Source organism: Molossus molossus, unplaced genomic scaffold (assembly GCF_014108415.1).
Source record: "Molossus molossus isolate mMolMol1 unplaced genomic scaffold, mMolMol1.p scaffold_m16_p_3, whole genome shotgun sequence".
Classification (NCBI taxonomy): Eukaryota; Metazoa; Chordata; class Mammalia; order Chiroptera; family Molossidae; genus Molossus; species Molossus molossus.
Genome location: NW_023425366.1, coordinates 26,208,023 through 26,226,850, shown reverse-complemented (window position 1 = coordinate 26,226,850; position 18,828 = coordinate 26,208,023). Strand labels below are relative to the sequence as shown.

The window sequence follows — 18,828 nt, the reverse complement described above, 5'->3', positions numbered from 1 at the left end:
AGTGGCAAGGTTTAACTGTGATATTAGAGAAGCAAATATTTGTGATGGAGAAATGACCTCTGGGGGGTCCCGAAGGAGCCACCCCCGAGATGTGTCACAGTGGTCTGCAGATGACTTTGAGCTAAAGGGAGGTTTAGCTTCAGGCTTAAGAGAAACTTCTCTTTACTCCCCTTTCACTACCTAGAAGAACTTGAATTAGAGGCTCCGCCCCTAAGAGATTGTAAAAGATAACTTCTTTTGACCTCTTTATAGGGCTGGGCAAACTTCTATTCACAAAAGGTCTGCTCTTTCTATCATCCTGAAATGACCTTGTGAGGCCTCCAAGGCACCTTACCTCATCCTGAGCTCAAGGTGTCTTATATACCTCAATCCCTTACCTCTGAGCCTCTCCTGCACGTGGGGTCTCTGACTCTCTCATGTATGGGGGGTTCCCACGCACATGAGATTAAGTTTGATTTTCTCTTGTCAATCTGTCTCCTCTTGATTTGATTATTCAGCCAGCCAAAAGAGCCAGAATTTTCCCCTTCTCCACACCTCCCGTCCACGTCCATACTTTCTGCAAAGCGACAACCACGGGCTGGGCGCCACATCCCGTGCGTGCGGGGTTAGTAGGCAGAGCTCCTGCGTCCACAGCGGGCCGTGAGTAATGGTGTGTTTTACCATCGTGGGAGTCTAAGATTCAATAAAATATGGTAACAGGGAACGCTTGAACTGACCGACGTACAATTCCAGAAAGTTCAAGCAAAAGGTAAAAATCCAACGCTTAATCTTTCCCTTTAAACCCTTGTGGTGTGACAGATTCCTACTCCAGACCCCCTTGCCCAGTCGCCACTGGTAACAAAGGCCCTGGGCGCCCCATTTAGGAATCCGAGTCTCTGATTTGGCAGTACCAGCCCCAACCTAAAGAACTGTTTGTGAATGCGCCTCTGGGGCTGTGCTTGGCTGTTCCCAAAGGGCCGTGGCCCCTAGCAGGGCAGCTGAGAAGGGTCGGCTGTGAGAGGCAGGCAGGGAGAAGTAACACATTAACATAGAAAGGCATGACCTACAGAAACGTCCTACACACATCCCCAGAGTAACTGACCTATAGAAATGTGCCTAGGGTACTTCAACCACACAAATCAAAGATAACCTGGAAGTGAAAAACCTGCCAAAAATAAAAGAAATTAATTAGAATGGAACCTTTAGCAATAAGGATTAAAGATGGTGCATAAGAGTTTATCTTTGGCAAAGTTAAGCACCCATATACCATGAGTACCTCTCCAGTGTCTTGTCCTGAACATTTTGATCCAACGTTTGCTGAGCACACACGACACCTGGACACCGAGCCAGGCACAAGGGACTGAAAACGCACAAGGCAGGCCCTACAAAGTTATTGTGGTCACGGTCTCCTATATCTATGGACTACTGTACTCAAAACACAGGATTAGGGTAGAGAGACCAGAGCCTAAAACGAAATGGAAAGGGTTGCTGAAATGAAGTTCAGTAAGGTTAATGAGAAATAAGATGAATAAAATGAGAGAGAAAACAATAGAGGAAGAATAAAATTCAGGTAGTTCATAGACTGCATTATCATCAAAACCTTTTTTTTTAATCTTCACCAGAGGACAATTTTTGCATTTACTCCAGATAGAGCGGGCGGGAGAGAGGGAGGAAGAGAGAGAGAGAAACATCAATGTGCGAGAGACACATTGAGTGGCTGCCACCCACATGACCCCAACCACGGCCAGGGACAAACTGCAACCAAGGTATGTGCCCTTAGCGGGAACCGAACTCCGGTCTCTCTGGTCTGCGGGCTGATGCTCTAACCGCTGAGCCAAACCAGCCAGGGCTAACATCAAAACCTTTTAGAGAAATGTTTGGTTTTTGTTTAAGGCAAAAAAAAAAAAAAAAAAAAGGGGAGGGCAGCACCTGGATGACATAAATATGATTCCTGAGGATTATATGTGTGACCTTTCACTAATTCAGTCCAAATCTTTATGCCTCAATAAACAAAAGGCTCTTATTTCCATAATGTGTCCCATCATCCTTACTTCACGTGTGCATGGTGGCTGAGGGTGCTGGCCGAATGAGAAGCCTAGTTTCATGTCAACAGTGACAGCATGAACAACAGGGATGCAGGTCACGAGGATTCGTTTAAGTGCAAAATGCTGGCATTCTCTGACTTTTCTCAAACACTTGAGATTCTCCTGTCTCACAGAGACAGTGCTTCAAGCCAAGGGCTAGCCCTGCTCAGGTGGCTCAGTTGGTTGGAGCATCGTCCCATACACCAAAAGGTTGCGGGTTCGCTTCTGATCAGGGCACACACCTAGGTTGCAGGCTCAATCTCCAGTCAGGGCGTGTATGGGAGGTAGCTGATCTCTCACATAAATGTCTCTCTCTCTCTCTCTCCCTCCCTCTCTTTCTCTTAAAAAAAAAAAATCAATAAACATAACCATGGGTAAGGATTAAAAAGAGAGAGAGAGAGAGAGAAGGCCTAAGCCTTATGTCTCCAGCTTCATTCTCCTCCTTGACATCCCTCTGACAACTGCAGTCCACCTCACAGACCTCGCGGTTTCCCTCCTCTGGGGCCTGGCCTCCAGCCTCCCTCAGTGTGGCCATCCCTCTGCTCTCTCCTTTTCCATAAACTCTCCTCGGAGCAGCCTGTCTTTCAGAAGCCTTCCTCCACCAGCTCCCAGCCCAGAGCTATTCTGGTGACTCCAGCCCTGCCTCTGTGAAGAAGACCTGGAGGAGTCTTCAAGAATATTGTTATAGCGGGTTAACAATGTAGAGAGGATGCTGCTGGAGTCAAGTGCGTTTCCTCCCTAACACCCGAGGGCTCCACACATCAACCTGCAGAAGGAACCGCGCGGAGAGGCGGCCAGTGGAGCAGCTCCAGGTGGCGGCCCTGCTGCTTCTGCAGGAGTGGGCCCGGCCTCGCGGCGGGGCTGGCAGCCCAGACAACCGGCTCTCACAGCTGGGGAGGTTTTCCTGATGTGTATCGTCTGTTCCCTTCTGTAATTCTGTCCAGCACCTCCTCAGGCTTTTTCTGAGGAATGTTAATGACAGACTTTTCTGACTAGAACTCATTTGCTAAAATACCAGGCATGGAGGGAAAGGAAAGATCACAGGCCATGGACACCCTTGGGGAGAAATTCTGAGAAGGCAAAGCAGGTTTCCTTCTATACAGATACCTCCTGGGCTTGGTTCGGGCACTTTCGGCCAGAAACAACTGCCTAAGCAAATACAAAAGAAAAGAGGTAACTGGCCACATCCCCGCCTAAAAATTGTCTAACAAAGAAGTCTGCTCTTTGCAAACTGAAAATTCTGAGTCATGTAAGGACTGTATCCTTCAGTGCTATCTAACAAAGGACTAGATCATTAGGTGTGCTTTTTTATTAATTCACTTTATTTTATTCTTTAAAATATCTTTTTATTGATTTTTTTAGAGAGAGGGGAAGGGGGAAGGAAAGAGAGAAAGAAACATCGATCAGCTGCCTCCTGCAATCCCCCACTGGGAATAGAGCCTCGACCGGGAACTGAACCGGTGACCTCTCGGTCCATGGAGCGACACTCAACCAACTGAGCCACACCAGCCGGGCTATTAATTCACTTTAATTTCTTTTTTTTTTTTTTTTAATCATCCTCACCCGAGGACATTTCTCCATTCTTTGTTCAGATAGAGTGGGAGGGAGTGAGAGAGAGAAACATCGATGTGAAAGGGACACATCGAGCGGTCGCCACCCGCACAACCAACCAGGGCCGGGGACAAACTGCAACCGAGGTACATGCCCTTAGCGGGAACTGAACCCGGGTCTCTCCGGACCGCAGGCCGATGCTCTAACCGCTGAGCCAAACCGGCCAGGGCTATTAATTCACTTTATAACTTAGTACCAGGCAGACTTTCCAATGACACTGGACAAGTGCCTGTTGTGCAATACCCAATATTAGTGGCAAGTGGTTTGTTAAAAAGAGAAAAGTCCACCTATTACTATAATTGAACGACTTAATTGTTCAAGCATTTCAGTTATATTCTCCCTGCATGCACCTGCTTTTCAAAGCAAAATACAAAAACCTGTAACACTCAATGCTTGAGGCCCAAGGTCCGCTGTGAGCTTCGCACACTTCCTAGCAGGGGAGGCTGCCTGTCCCGACAGCCTGGGCCCAGGCTGCTCACTCGCCAGCCAGCAGGGGTGCCATGCTTCTAAAGGACAAGGCAGCTACTTGGCTTTTTCTAAGGCCACAGTCCTCCAGGCCACAGACCTTAGAGCCGCTGTTCTTGTCCCTTTCTGGCCACAGAATTGCACCTCCCCCCAAAAAACTTGCAGAATCTACCCAAACCCATGATACACGAAATACCTACATACACATGTATTTGAATAAATGCTCTCAAGCTCCCGTGATGAACAACTCACTTGGGAAGGGTGTGAGGTGAGGGGAGATGGCCTCCTCCCTCCATGCTGGAAATACACATGCCCCATCTCTGGGGTGAAGGGAGGCAAGATTTTCCCTGTGGAATTTCTAGAAGCATCTATCTTTGGACAAAAGGGTATGTTCGTAAGAAACTCCAAGTGAGGGCTGCTTACACTCGTCATGGAACATAATCACTGGTAACACTCCCATATTTTCAATGGAACCAAACGAAGGTTGAGCAAGTCATAATTTAATATCTCCATATTCTAATTAAAAATCACACCTACAGCTTAGGCCTCAAATAAGTCAGTTCTTGTGTCTGTGACTTTACTGTCTCAGTGTCTTTTAAAATGTCACCAAGAGCCCTGGCCGGTTTGACTCAGCGGTTAGAGCGTCGGCCTGTGGTCCAGAGAGACTTGGGTTTAGTTCCCGCTAAGGGCACGTACCTCAGTTGCAGTTTGTCCCCAGCCCTGGTTGGGTCGTGCGGGTGGCAGCCACTTGATGTGTCCCTTTCACATGGACGTTTCTCTCTGTCTCTCTCTCTCTCCCCCTCCCACTCTATCTGAGCAAAGAATGAAAAAATGTCCTCGGGTGAGAATTTTAAAAAAAGTCAACAAGAGCCCAGCCAGTGTGGCTCAGTGGTTGAGCATCAACCCATGCACCAGGAGGTCACCGGTTCACTTCCTGGGTCAGGACACATGCCCAGGTTGTGGGCCAAATCCCCAGTGGGGGGCATGCAGGAGGTGGCCAATCAATGTTCTCTCTCATCAATATTTCTATCTCTCTCTCTCCCTCTCCCTTCCTCTAAAATCAATAAAGGAAAAAAAAAAATTAAAAATAAATAAATGTCACCAAGACGTTTTTGTCAAAGTCTTTACAGCCCACCTCTAGGTGTGCTATGAATGAGTGTCTGCCCCAGGTCAGGAGAAGAAAAGGGTTGTGAGCCAACACAAATGGAAATAAGAGTTTGGGCTGGATCATTTTTTTAAATGCGAAATCCAAAGCAATTAGGCACAATCAAATCCCAGCGAGGAAAAATAAACATCAAAAAGAGAGTCACGTTTTCACGATTCTGGCTGCTGAACAGCTTTCAATTCACCAGGGCCTAATTTCAAACGCAACCACAATGTAAAAGCATTCCTATCCTTACAATAAAGCTGAGCTAGTAGGTCCCCGTTCTGTGATTCTGAGATGCCCGTTTCTGGAACACTGCGACTGTGTTCCACTTAGCTAAGAAAGCGAGAGCTCCCGTTCAACTACAGCTTAAGCTGTAAATCCCCAGCTCCAAGAGACGTAAGCTGGGGAAAACCATGTTTAAGGATGAAATACAGTATTCTCATCTGTTAAAAAGTCAGAAAAAAATGCTGACAGATGTTAAACAGCTCCTGTGAGTGTAGACCCTAAATGCAAAGCCCATTTATACCGTCTTGTAAACACTGCCCACTGGGGTTATAAAGTGAAGTATAAACTGGCTGGCATGGTATATGGTGATGTCTTAACTATTCATTTCCTATGTCATGTCAAAAAAGCTATATTGCTTATGTGTCATTTTTTTGGTGGTAACCTAGAACAGTTCAATGCAAGTTTGAAAAATGGGGAGGTGAGTTACTATTCAGACTACCAGAACAGGCGCACATTAAATTAAGTCACAGCAGCTCTTCTATGTGAGACCAGTCTCCACCACCTTAATGCCATTCCCGTGCCAGTTCTCACCATCACACTTCACAATGAGGCAACAAACTGAACAGGTTACTCTTCCATAAAGAGAATGGGTACTTTTGGCTTCTGAGAAGAATAGAATTCCATACTGTGATTCTTATAAACATCTTTAAACCATAAATCAGGAACCACTATACTCTTATGTCAAAGGCAATTGGTAAACAATATAAACAGATATAGCCTCAGCCACATTATCAGAATGTAATCTCATAGGACAAATCTCATAGGACACACTTTGGGTCAGATTCCTTATCTTAATCCTTATGAGGATGACATCAGTTTTCCAACATGAGGGGCCCTCGACATTACTATCTTGTCAGGTTTGCCTCTCTTCAGTGGGGGTTACTAAGAGCTAATATTTGCTAAATCAAGATAATTTCAATTTTTTAACAACCCTAAAAGGCAAGTTGCCCATTTTAGTTTTGGACTCAGCAACTGTATCTATACCTAATACTACATTTTCTGTGTTTAAATAGCTTTTTCTTTTAAAATTCACATTGTTTCTGATCAGGACATTGCTAAAATCTCCAAGCCTAGACAAGAAAAGTCATGATGTCAACGTTTCAGGAATTTTCAAATCCGTTACGACCATCTAAAGTCCTCAACACACAGAATGCAGACTCTTCATCACGTTTAACAACAAAGCAAAATAAAAGGAACAGAAAAATCAACCACAGAGACACACCAACTATCTCTTCTAAAATAGAAGCCTGCCCAAGAATTTCACATCAAATGCTTAAAAAAAAAAAAAAAGTGAAGGCTTTACAACGTTTCCTTTTCAACTAGATTTCTCTAAAGCTTAATGGCAGCATTCAAAGGCAGATGAATAGGCCCGAGACAAAGGGAATTTTGCCACTCTGCAATGTTAGCTTATAATAATGCCATATACATCTCCAACCATCTATAATGAAAGCACTTTGGAGACACCAAATCTGTGAGTAACCAGGAGGCAGTGTTCTTAAAGACGGGGTCTCAGTCTAGAACCAGCCTGTCTTACCTTCTGCATGTTTGGCTTGACACAGCGAACAAAGAAAGGGTTAGAGGAGCTTAGCGTTGCCATCAAGGAATGCAGTGAGTCCTAAGAGAAAGAAAAGAAAGTATATGGTGATTTAGTCCCTTGCTATGTCATTCTTTAAATTTCTCAGCACCGTAGACACTTACCAGAAATAATAATTAAAAAAAAAAAAAAACCCCAATATAAATCAGAGGAATACTAGTTTTTATTTTTAATTATGTCATTCTAATATAAAATAAAGCAAAGATATTATAATTGTCACCAAAATTATTTCACAATGTAGGTATACACAATTTATTTATCACTTCCTTAAAACAGTTACCACTAAAAAAAAAACTTCTGTGAACGAGCAAAAATGGCATAGGGTATTTCAGTGGGTAGCACAGTAAACCTGAGATGTATGCCCTCTCCCACTAGACTTATTTCTCCTAACTCATTATTTCCATCAGAATGACAGCCTCTACCAGCATTTGGTTGATCTTTGACCTACAACCTGCACTCTTACCTTCAAATCACCAGGCAGATCAATATTCTGTAATACTACTTTCTTTTCTTTCTTAAGTTTCTTTTTATTGTGAATTTTTAACATTTATCAAAGCAGAGTATAATGACTACTCATCATCAGCTTCAGCTCACAGCTAATCCAATTTACTCTGATTCCTGTCTTCATACATACTATGCCCACTCCTTGTAGAAAAGCAAATCCAAGACACTGTGGTATTTCATCCCCCAATATTTCATATGTACTATTAATGGAAGATCATTTAAAATATATATAGATAACCATGTTCATATCATCATCCTAAAAATATTTACCATGAATTCCTTAACGTTAACATTAAAAAGTACAACTGGCCCTGGCCGGTTTGGCTCAGCGGTTAGAGCGTCCGCCTGCGGTCCAGAGAGGCCCAGGTTCGGTTCCCGCTAAGGGCATGTACCTCGGCTGCAGTTTGTCCCCGGCCCTGGTTGGTCGTGCGGGTGGCAGCCACTCGATGTGTCCCTTTCACATCGATGTTTCCCTCTCTCTCTCTTCCTCTCTCTCCCTCCCACTCTGTCTGTACAAAAAATGGAAAAATGTCCTCGGATGAGGATTAAAAAAAATAATAATAAAAAAAAAAGTACAACTGTCTGAAGTTTCATATAAAAACATTTAACTGTCACAAATTTCATTTTTAAATGCTTTGTTCTCTGAATTCAGAATACAAACAATGTTCATGTATTGTACTTGGTTGATATGTCTTGTAAGTCTCTTTTAATCCATTCGTTTCCCCTCTCCATCTCTCTTTTTCCTTCTTACAATTTTGCTGAGGAAACTGGGTTTCTGCAATACTACATTGATTAGTTACTTTTCTGCTTGGAAAGCTTTAGGGTTTTCACATGACAAAATGTCCTGGGCATTCACGGCCCTTCATGCACTGGTACCAATACGTTCATACAAGGTGAGTGGTCAGCTGGCCCATATTTATTCACAATCCTCCAGGGACAGGACTCATCACATTCCTATCTCAGGAACCCTTCCCTTGTTCTTGTCTCTACCTGGTAGGTCCACCCACTCTTTTTCATTTCCTTTATTCCTAGTCCAACTTAATTCCCAAATATACACAAAGCCTTCCAAGACAACTCCAGACAACACCAAACCAGAAAAAGAAAACTCCACTGGGAGCGTAAAAGCTGGGTTTTAGAGTCAGACAGACTTAGGTTAAATTCAAATCCTGCTCAGTCCTCAGAGGGGCTGAATGGGTCTCCATTTCCCTAAACCTGTTTCCTCATCTATAAAATGGGGACAATAATATGTACTTATAAGATTATGAGGTGAACAAGATAATGTATATTAAGTGATTAGCCCCACACCTGGCACATAATGTTTATATAATAAATGGTAGCTAGCTATTATTATTATATCCTATCTGCCCCTCATGTGATTGTGCTACCCAGCACCGCCAGCCATGTTGGGTGTATCTGGCTCATTGCCAACCACTCTGCACAACCGACCACACAGACTCCCTCCGATGCATCTCACTGGGAGTCCATGAAAGCCCCGCACAGGCAGAGGTTCTAAATGTCTGCAGACTGCTGTGGATTAAGTCAGAAAAATGGTCATCATATGCTCTACCTCTAAACCATATAAAAGGTTTCACATTTAAAATTAAAATGTTCTTTATTTCCCTGAATTCTGAACATGTCGACACAATCACTGACATTAATATTACTTAAATATGTACTTGGTGATTATTCCTAGTTATGATATTGTAAATATACCTGAGAAAAATACAAAAGAAAAATACAAAAACCCAGACATGGCAAGATATACACACTGTTTTCACATGATCATCTGAATACAAATCAGAGTGATCCCACATGGCCAAACACAATCCCACATGGCGATTCTTAAGAACTGCTATTTCATACTCTTAGAATAAGCAACTATTTACTTTTAACAACAACAACAACAAAAAAAAAACCTACATATTTTCATCTGGCTCAGAAAAAAGTATATTTTAGTTCTGGTTTAAAGTGTGATATAAAAAAAACAAAAAACACGCTCATGGAGCTCTAGTTCCTAACTCCTGTTTTCAATTCCTAAATCACAGTATTGATGAACTCACGAAAGCCCACAGCAGAGACTAACCTTGAACTGGGAGCTGACCGTGGGTCGCCGGTGTTTACTTCCACACTTCAAGGTATCCTGGTTGTTGCGGCTTGAAACGTGTTCAAATAGGTCATAGATGAAGTCGAAGCTGTGAGAGCAAAGAGCAGAGGACCGTGAGGGGCACACACCCAATTATTAGGTGCTAGATTACTGTAATTATAATGCATTTTCCCACTGACAGTAACACACGGAGGCCTGGAAGAGCTAAGATAGCTTCCAAAGATTTCAAACCAACCACTGCCAAAGAGCATTAGGCATTGGGGGGGGAAAAAAAAAAGTGGCCGCCTTCAGAGCACTAGTCTCGCAGAAGAAGGGTGGATTGTGGTGGAAGTGACGGACAGCCCAGGGTGACATGCCAGTGGAGTGCTGTGCTTTCCAGAGCTCCACCTAAACTTCTGCAGCCTTGATTCCCCTGCCTGTAGGAGGGATGTATTTGTTCTGCTTATCTCACAGTGTTACAATACCCAATCAGTTAACAAATGGAAAGGTGCTAACTCTAGAGTGAAGCAGACTGGGGTTCAAATCCTGCCTCCGCTACTTCCTGGGCAGGATACCTGGCTCCCTCCAGACCTCAGTATTTCCATCTGGAAAATGGGAATAATTTTAGAATATATCTCATAATTCTGGGGTGAGAATAAAATGAGAAAATGTACAAAAGGCTGAGCAGGGTGCCCGGCACATGGGAGGTACTGATGTTAGTAGCTGTTACTATTACTAAAAAGTTGTAAAGAATTCATTGCCCCTACTAAGACAGTAAAAGACTTCTCAATAACTTCTTTTTTTTTTTAATCCTCACTCGAGGATATTTTTCCACTTATCTTCAGATAGAGTGGTAGGAAGCGGGGAGGGGGGTAGAGACATCAATGTGAGAGAGACATCAACTTGTTGCCTCCAGCATGACCCCATTCAGGGCTGGGGACGAAATGCAACTGAGGGACGTGCCCTTCACTGGAATCGAACCCGCAACTCTTTGGTCCTCGGGCCAATGCTCTAACCGCTGAGCCAAACTGGTCAGGGCTGAATAACTTCTTTTTATCTCCCTTGCACGAAGACGTTATGAGCTATAACATGGCGAGTGGTTTGGTGGCTTCACTGAGACCAGGACATTTGGGGACAACGTGCGGGCATCCACACCTCCCAAGGCACTGCCAGTGCTTCCCCTGTCCCTTCTCACTCTGCCCCAACCGCTGTTCGATTCTGTCCCAGGGTGCTGTTGCATGCTTGCTCTTTGAAGTTCCCCAACAGTGCTTTGAGCGCTATGGAAAAAAGCTTTGGTGCCATTAAAATGTCACAGATGTCAAAGGTGAAAGAGCAGAGTGAGCAAACAGCCCAAGCCCCTCATTGGCAGAGAGAAACCTGGGGCTGAAACAAAGTTTTTTACTCCAATTACAAATCTACTTCACACGTGAAAGCGAAATGCCATCTTGCCTGTGAGCTTTTCAATATAACGAAATGCTTGTATTTAACATCAAGACACTGCTTTTATTTAAAGGTATCACTTTAAATCTAATAACTAAGAAAGTCTTCGTTAGATAACGTGCTACAGCATTTTTAAAGGTCTAAAAACTCATCTAAAAATAAAAATGGATATTGTTGTAAACAGGGAATTTTCAGATTAGAGAGTTAAAGTACATCTAAAGATTGAAACTTCCAATTCTGAGCTTCTAAGCTGACACTTCAGATGGGCTCCCTTTAGCTAATAGCTATCTAAGTCACAGGGTGGCCACCTGGCCTTGACATTCCTAAAAGTATTACAACTTTTAAATAATTGGGCTACTTTCCTTCCTTACATATTAAAAATATATTTCTGTTATAGATTCACTCTGGATCTGACACAGGAATTGAAAGCTTTAACGCAGGGTTATCCCCCCCCCCCCACAAAGCCTCATAGTTTAATACACATCAATAGCTAATCAACTATTGATTTAATGGTATGAATTTATAATTCATGAATGAATAACTGAATGTGTGATAAGTTTATAATTTTAGCTGTATTAACACCTGTTTCTCTCTCTTGACAGCCTTTATACTAACCAGAGACATAGAGAGCCTACAAATCCAAGGATGAGATCAATGTAACCACAGCTCTAAGCTTGTCATTAAGAATGTCGGTCATACTGGTTAGATCTTGGGTTCTTGAGGCGAGCCGACTGATCAGCACTAGTGGGATACTGGGCAAGTCATTTAATTGCTCCAAGTCTGTGTCCTCATCTGCATAACAGGATTGATAATAGTATCTAATTCGTGGATCTGTTGTTCTTATAGCACCTCATTAAATTGTAGTCATGGCTATTTGCATATTTTATATCTCTTGGTCATTTATTGATGAAATATTGCCCAGGGAAGAAGATAATAAAGTTGCTTCTATATTAATTTTTTCTATATTGGTAAATTCAAAGCATTTGTGCAAATATTACTTTGCTTGCTAATGACATCTTAGGGAAGAGACTCACATACCGGCTTTCCCTTAGCAAGTTGAGAAGATCATCTCTGAAGGTGTCTCTGTTCTTCTCCAAGATGCCCCGGACATCATACTGCACCTGGTTTTAAGAAAATAAATGTGAGACGGTAGAATTGATCAAAAGAGTCATTTCAGGTCATAAGCATGGAGACTCCCTTTAAGATAGACCCATGAAAAGAAGTCATTTCAATGTATTTATGACTGGATTCTGAAAGTACTACTTCTCTAAATACCAAATGGGCGAAGGCCAAGAAGGATCTTAATTAAGAAGTTACCTCTCCAGCATAGTGTTTCACTCCAAAATTGTTGACGGCGACTCTGGGCTTCACGTAAAAGTGGTTATTCTAATAAAAAAAAACAAAACACATATAAATGCCTGCTTTTACTTACTGATTTCCACTGACTTTCAGAGAAAAGTACAATAGACAGTGAAAACAATGTCAAAACCAGTCATATGGGAGACATAGCTGGTGATGCTTGTACATGAAAACCATGTGCCTCTTGGTGTTATTACCACAGAATTCTATACTCATAAACTAAACATGGGCATACCCTGACAAATGGTCCCCAATCTATCTCTTTGGCTCACTTTAACTTAGTTCTAGAAATCAAATAAGAGCTCCTTTAGTTTGAGATTTTTTTTAAAAAAATCAAATGTGGGAGGCATGGGGGGCAACGGCACTGAAATGTGTCCCATGCAGTCTAATCTGCAGATGTGCTATCCAGACAAAGCTAACAATTGGCAGGTCTTGACATACAGCATGTTGATTGTGTAGCTTCTCCAATAGCGTGCTATCCGTGGCTTGAGGAAAATGGCTTTCTTCATTGATAAGAGCCAGGAGGCCGAGTTTCTAGAAGAGAGAAAAAAGGTTAAATGAATTAAAAGTTGACCGTTTGCTTCAAAATATTTTAGAGTTCCTTTGCTCTCTACTGTCTAGCAAATACGAGAAAAGGCAGAGCAATTTCTTAGATTGAAAACATTCAGAATACTATTATCAAGAAATCTAATAAATTTAAATTCCACATAGATATAAAAAATAATACTGAACCCACCACAATTTCATGGACAAAAAAACTTTTACAGTGGGCCAGTCTACTATGGGTACTGGCAAGGCCTTGGATGCTGACTGAAAATCTAAGTGAAGCAGATCTGCACGCTGCTGATCCTAAAATACTGCATTCAAGGAGACAATAGTCCTAAAGCAGCCAAGTATTTAAATTCAACCTTGCACATTTACATTTACATTTCCAAATGGTCCATTGTGTTCTAAACATTCACATCTTTGATGTGCGTGTTCACACAAGCTATTTCGTTCCCATAAATATGAATCAGCCCAGCTGGACACCCTTGGGACTAAAACAACTCTTCAACAATACATTACCTTCTCGATCAAGTCCAGGCATTCTCCATTGTCTATCCAGTCAATATCTTCCCACACTAATCCTTCCCTGTAGAAAGATGAAAAAGGGCTGCGTTATAGTAACATATAGCTTTCTAATTTAGTGGCTGACTTTCTTTTTAATTGAAATAGAATCCCATGAGTGTTTACCTGCTATATTCCAGTTGTTCTAAAGAAAAAATATGCTTGTTGAAATATTCCTGAAGTTTCTCATTTGCATAGTTTATATTGAACTGCTCAAAGTGATTAACCTAAGGGAAAAAAACATTCAAAAAGTATCTTTAGTGCCCTCACCATTATATATAAAGATGAAAGCGGGAAAAAAATCTGCACAGAAAAACATTAGTGCTTGTTACAAAAGTTTTGTTGAAGATCAGCCAAGAAGTGGGTCGAAAAGAATTCACGTGTCCCACCCATTGGAGGCATACCTCAAAGTTTTCAAATCCGAAGATGTCAAGAATGCCGATAGATTTGAAGTCGTCGCTGCCTTTGATCCTGCTGTTGATCTTCCTGATCACCCACTCAAAGCAGCGTGCATAAAGTGCCATGGCCAGGGAGTCTCTGCTATCTACCGCCTGAGGAGGGGAGGGGACGTGGTCACAGTTTCCCACTGAGAAAGGGGTGGTCCAGGCAGGCAGGTCCACCCCAACCCTCTCAGGAGTCCTCGGGAGACACGTGCTAAACAGGGGTAGCAGCTGTGCACCCAGTGTCAAGGAGCTCAATACCATCTAGGAAAGCACAGACTTGAAAAGATACACTAGGGCTTGCTTAGTACTTTGCAGCAGGGGTCACCTTTACATATCAGGCTCCAAAGTCAGCCTTATATGTTGAGTTAAGGATGAGAATCTGAGCAAATTTTATATGGTTTAAAACAATAATTAACACTGAGTGCTTTCCTTTTTATCTTCTCCTACTTTACTTTGTACACATAAAAGTTTTCTTCATAGGATATGGTTAGCTTTTTATTTTTTATAGTTTATTGATTTTGAGAGAGAGAGGAAGGGTGAGAGAAGGAGAAACATGGATGTGACAGCATAATATCAATCGGTGCCTCCTGCACAACCCCCACTAGGGATCAAGCCTACAACCTGGGCATGTGCCCTGCCCCAGAATTGAACCAGCAACCTTTCGGTGCACAGGACGATGTCCAACTAACTAAGCCACACCAGCCAGGGCAAAGTTAGCATTTTTTCACTTATCTAAACAAGAAACAGAGATTATATGGGCTACAGCATATAACTTGCTCAAGGCAGTAGCAGGGTCAAAATAAGTAGTACAACATACTGTTGCATTGTTTTCACGTGTAATAATGTATTATAGTTAATGTTTATTTAGTTCTTATTCTGTGCCAATCATTAAGTACTTAGTTTTCTTATTATTATCTTTACAAGAATCCTCTGAATTAGGTATGATAATTATCTTTGTCTTATAGAAGAGGAAACTGAGGCACAGTGAACAAATATCCCAAGAACAGAGAGTAAAAGGTGGAAAAGTCAGGACCCAAACACAGGCCCTCTGCACCAGACCCAACCCTCTTAAAGACTCAGCTACACTGTCTCTTAGACACAATTCAACAATTTTATCTCAACAGACATCCTCAACGGGGAAATCTTTGTTTTGATTGTGAGCCACAGTTACTCGTCTGAATCAAAGCCATGGATCTGAAAAGCCAGGAGTGTCATTTCAAACAAGCTTTGATAGCAAAGCTCATGTACCTGTTGAACGTTGAGAGGTGTGAGGATCTCTTCCCCCCTGAGGAACATCGATCTCTGGGTCAGAGCGTCCGTGAGCTGCGTTGGGTCCAGCCCAAGTAACTCGGCAGACCTCCCCAAGGCTGGAAAGGAAGAACAGGCAAGCGTGGACCCCCAGCCCCGAGAAGGACCAGCCCACGGGACCCCAGTGGGTTCAAAGCTAACCACACACAGCAGCACATTAAAGCGGAAAACTTTCCTAGATCCCTCAGGCAGAATTTAGGGAATACACATTTTATTGGTAAGTCATTCACTCCTTTATCGAGTCCGAAGTTAATAGCAAAGAACCTGGTGTAGTCCAAGGACCCCATGATGAGGGGGCTTTCCTAAGACCCCGTCACAGGTTTGTGAAGTCATAACTATTTTCAATAATGATACTAAGATGTTATTAACTTTTTTATTCTGTCTCTCACCAGCATACAGATGCTTTTTCCAGTGGCTACGTGACCGGAGGTATCTTGACAAAATAAATGCAAAAGCAGATATGAGAATCTAGCTGTCCTCCATTACATTAAAGAAACTTGCAAAAATGTAAGATGTTACTATTCCCACTGGGTTTGAAAAAAATCTTAAATAAAAATACGTATTATATTTAATAGGCAATGGGTTTATTATGGCTATTTTGGAGTGAATTTTTTTAAATGCCTGTTTTAATTCCTAATGTTATAAACATCAACAGGTAAGACTCACACCTGTTTTTAAAAGCTCTTTAGGGTTCTCCACGATGTTATGATGACGGCGAGGCACCGGGACCAAACGTTCAGAGCTCCTGCCTGCTCCCTGGGCTCCTCTGGACCCTTTGCCTTGAACTCATCAAGTCCCCAGCCTCCACGCCCTCACACACTGCTTCCACCAGGATAGTTTAAAAATAAAAGCATAAACCACTCCAGGAAAACGACAACAGACATAGCTGTGTGCATTAACTCATTTAATCTTGGCAACATATCTCGGAGGCACTTTACCGACAAGAAGTTGCCAGTGCTGAGGGGATACGTAACACAGGAAATAGCCTGAGCTGCGGGCTGCGGCCCAAGCATTCTGGCTAGAAAACTCGCAGTTCTACTAACCACGGAAAACTATGGCAACACTATCCCACCCCCACCCCGACCCAGAACAGTTCCTACACCTCATCCTGGTACTCAGATTCCCCTCATTCCGCCCGTGGGCCTTCTTTCTCAGTGGGAACAAGAACACGGCCACCATCCCATTCTGTAATAAGGTCTCATGTTCTGACCCTTTATCTGCTGACAGTTCACACCAGGTGCCAGTTCACACCAGGTACAAAGTGCTGTGGATCTTTATTTCAGGGGTCAGAAAGTTCTTTCTGTAAATGGCCAGATAGTAACTCTTTTGAGTTTAAGTTTCCTAGGAGGAGAAAGCCAAGGAAGGAGGGAGAGGCAGGCAGGGAGGGGCACTCTTACCCGTTTTGAAGGAGACCTGTGCCCCGCCAGCAGTGATAAATTCTATGTTCCCGAGATGCAGTATGCCCGCAAGCAACCTCAAAATCTCCCGGACTTCCTCCTTACTAAACTGCATTACGTCCATGGCTGTCTGGAAGATAAGTGACACGTTTAATTGTTTTTCATGTTGTTGTGTTTTTTTCAAATTAAAGAAAATTAAAAAAAAAAAAAAAAAAAAAAGCTCATTGCTCAATAAAATAATTCGATATTGTTCTAAAAGGCAAGAAAAGAAGAAAGAGATGCATGGCCACTTTTAAATGACAAAGACTTGACACAGGTACACATAAAAGAACATGATGTTGAGAACTGTAGCATGTTGAGAACCCAATCGATGAAATAAAAATGAAATCTGCCTGATGGGCAAGCCTCCTAGTTATACTACAAAAAAATTGCCTAAGAGAGTCACAATAATAATGGTGACAAAGAAATACTTTTTTTCTACAAATATCAAAGCATAATGGAATATTTTCTTACACATAAAAAATGGGGGCGGGGGGCAATTTGGTGGAGGTAGGACTGCATTTGGGTCCTCCAGGGTAAGCTCTGGGGCTGTCTCCATGCTAAATGCAGCAAGGACTCACAGAACCGGAGTAAAACTCTGGCCGGAACTCTGCAGGTGGGAGAGACTTTGGATCCTTTTATAACAGATACTGATGGAACTATGAATGGACCTGAGTCTGTCTCCCCAGGACATTCATCACGTCTCTAGTTTTCATTTCTCCAAAGGGTTTTGAAGGTCCTGTCTTGACCTCTGGGTAGTAAATGGAACTTAACATAATGCTGTTTTGGGAAGAATAAAACTAAACAGGAAAGCTACTACTGGGGTTTTGTTCCCAACAAATATCTGAACAACTTTAGTCAGGCGTCTTCTCAATCATATCTAAGATTTGTTCATTTTCTGTTGGGATTTAGGAGCCATATTCATGCCAGGACTCTCACACACACACACACACACACACAACTGTGGACAGAAGTGGCGACAATACTGCTGAAAAGGGCCTACAAAGAGGACTCGGACCCGACATCACTGCAGTGACCACAGGAGCTGGGGAAGAAGGAAACCACGCACTGCTTTGAAGCAACAGAAATTGCAAAAGGAAACAACTGGCGATTTTAAAATGTGAGACGTATAATTTCTTTACAAGGAAAAAACAGTGATGTTGAAACAAAGGGCAAACACAATAGACAGGGAAACAGAATTAGAAGAAACAAATGTAAGGGAAAGAGCAAGAACTATACTGGGAGATACACGAGCAACAAAAATAAAATAGGCCCTTCGCAGAGAGGAAGCACAAATCCACAGAGAAATGTTCTCCTTCAGAGAAGTGAAGCGAATTCAAGAAAATCGAAGAACACTTCTATTAAATTAGCAAAACATTTTTTAAGGATCAACCTAAAATTGGTGAAACTGGGATATTTAGGCGCTGGCCAGTGGGACTATAAATGAGTGTGATCTTTCTGGCACACAAGACTGTGCGGCAGCACTGTGCTGGGCCTACATGTCCAAAATCTTATACTAGTCCAAGAGGTTAAGGAAGCTTCTCAGGGCTGCACAACCAAGACTCAAAGTCAGGCTCAACACATCCAAAGTCCAGGTACTTATTATCTATCCAACTTTATGATTTTCCAAGGACATTAAAAAAAAGAAAGAAATCGCCTGTGTAATCTCCCATAACTTCAATGCTGGAAACTGTTCCAAGGAAAATGTCAAAAATAACCAAGTTTTGCAGAATTTCACTACAGTGCTACCTTAATACTTTCAGAGAAAAATAATTCTATCACTATCCTATAATTAGACAAGTCAGAGTAAATCAAGTTGTTAGAATAGTGTATAGTTTATAAAGGAAATTCTAAACAATATATAGAGACATGATTTATATTTGCTTTCTGCTAAGACTCAAGATTATATATATATATTTTTTTAGTTTCTTTTTCTTTATTGATTTTGAGAGAGAGAGAGGGAGAGAGAAACAGAAACATCGA

General features: G+C 42.3%; 1 protein-coding gene across 1 annotated transcript in view; it reads right to left on the bottom strand.

The window, feature by feature from the left end:
* The window catches only part of MYO10 (myosin X), a 212,925-nt gene that overhangs the window by 65,467 nt on the left and 128,630 nt on the right, over positions 1 to 18,828 (bottom strand). Inside the window, exons 10-19 of the mRNA XM_036279221.1 lie at positions 16,807 to 16,936; positions 15,350 to 15,468; positions 14,063 to 14,209; positions 13,785 to 13,885; positions 13,617 to 13,683; positions 12,993 to 13,085; positions 12,510 to 12,578; positions 12,231 to 12,313; positions 9,753 to 9,861; positions 7,106 to 7,186 (exon numbers count right to left, since the gene is read on the bottom strand). Of these exons, the coding sequence (XP_036135114.1) occupies positions 7,106 to 7,186; positions 9,753 to 9,861; positions 12,231 to 12,313; positions 12,510 to 12,578; positions 12,993 to 13,085; positions 13,617 to 13,683; positions 13,785 to 13,885; positions 14,063 to 14,209; positions 15,350 to 15,468; positions 16,807 to 16,936 (999 nt within the window). The remainder of the gene's footprint in view (positions 1 to 7,105; positions 7,187 to 9,752; positions 9,862 to 12,230; positions 12,314 to 12,509; positions 12,579 to 12,992; positions 13,086 to 13,616; positions 13,684 to 13,784; positions 13,886 to 14,062; positions 14,210 to 15,349; positions 15,469 to 16,806; positions 16,937 to 18,828) is intronic.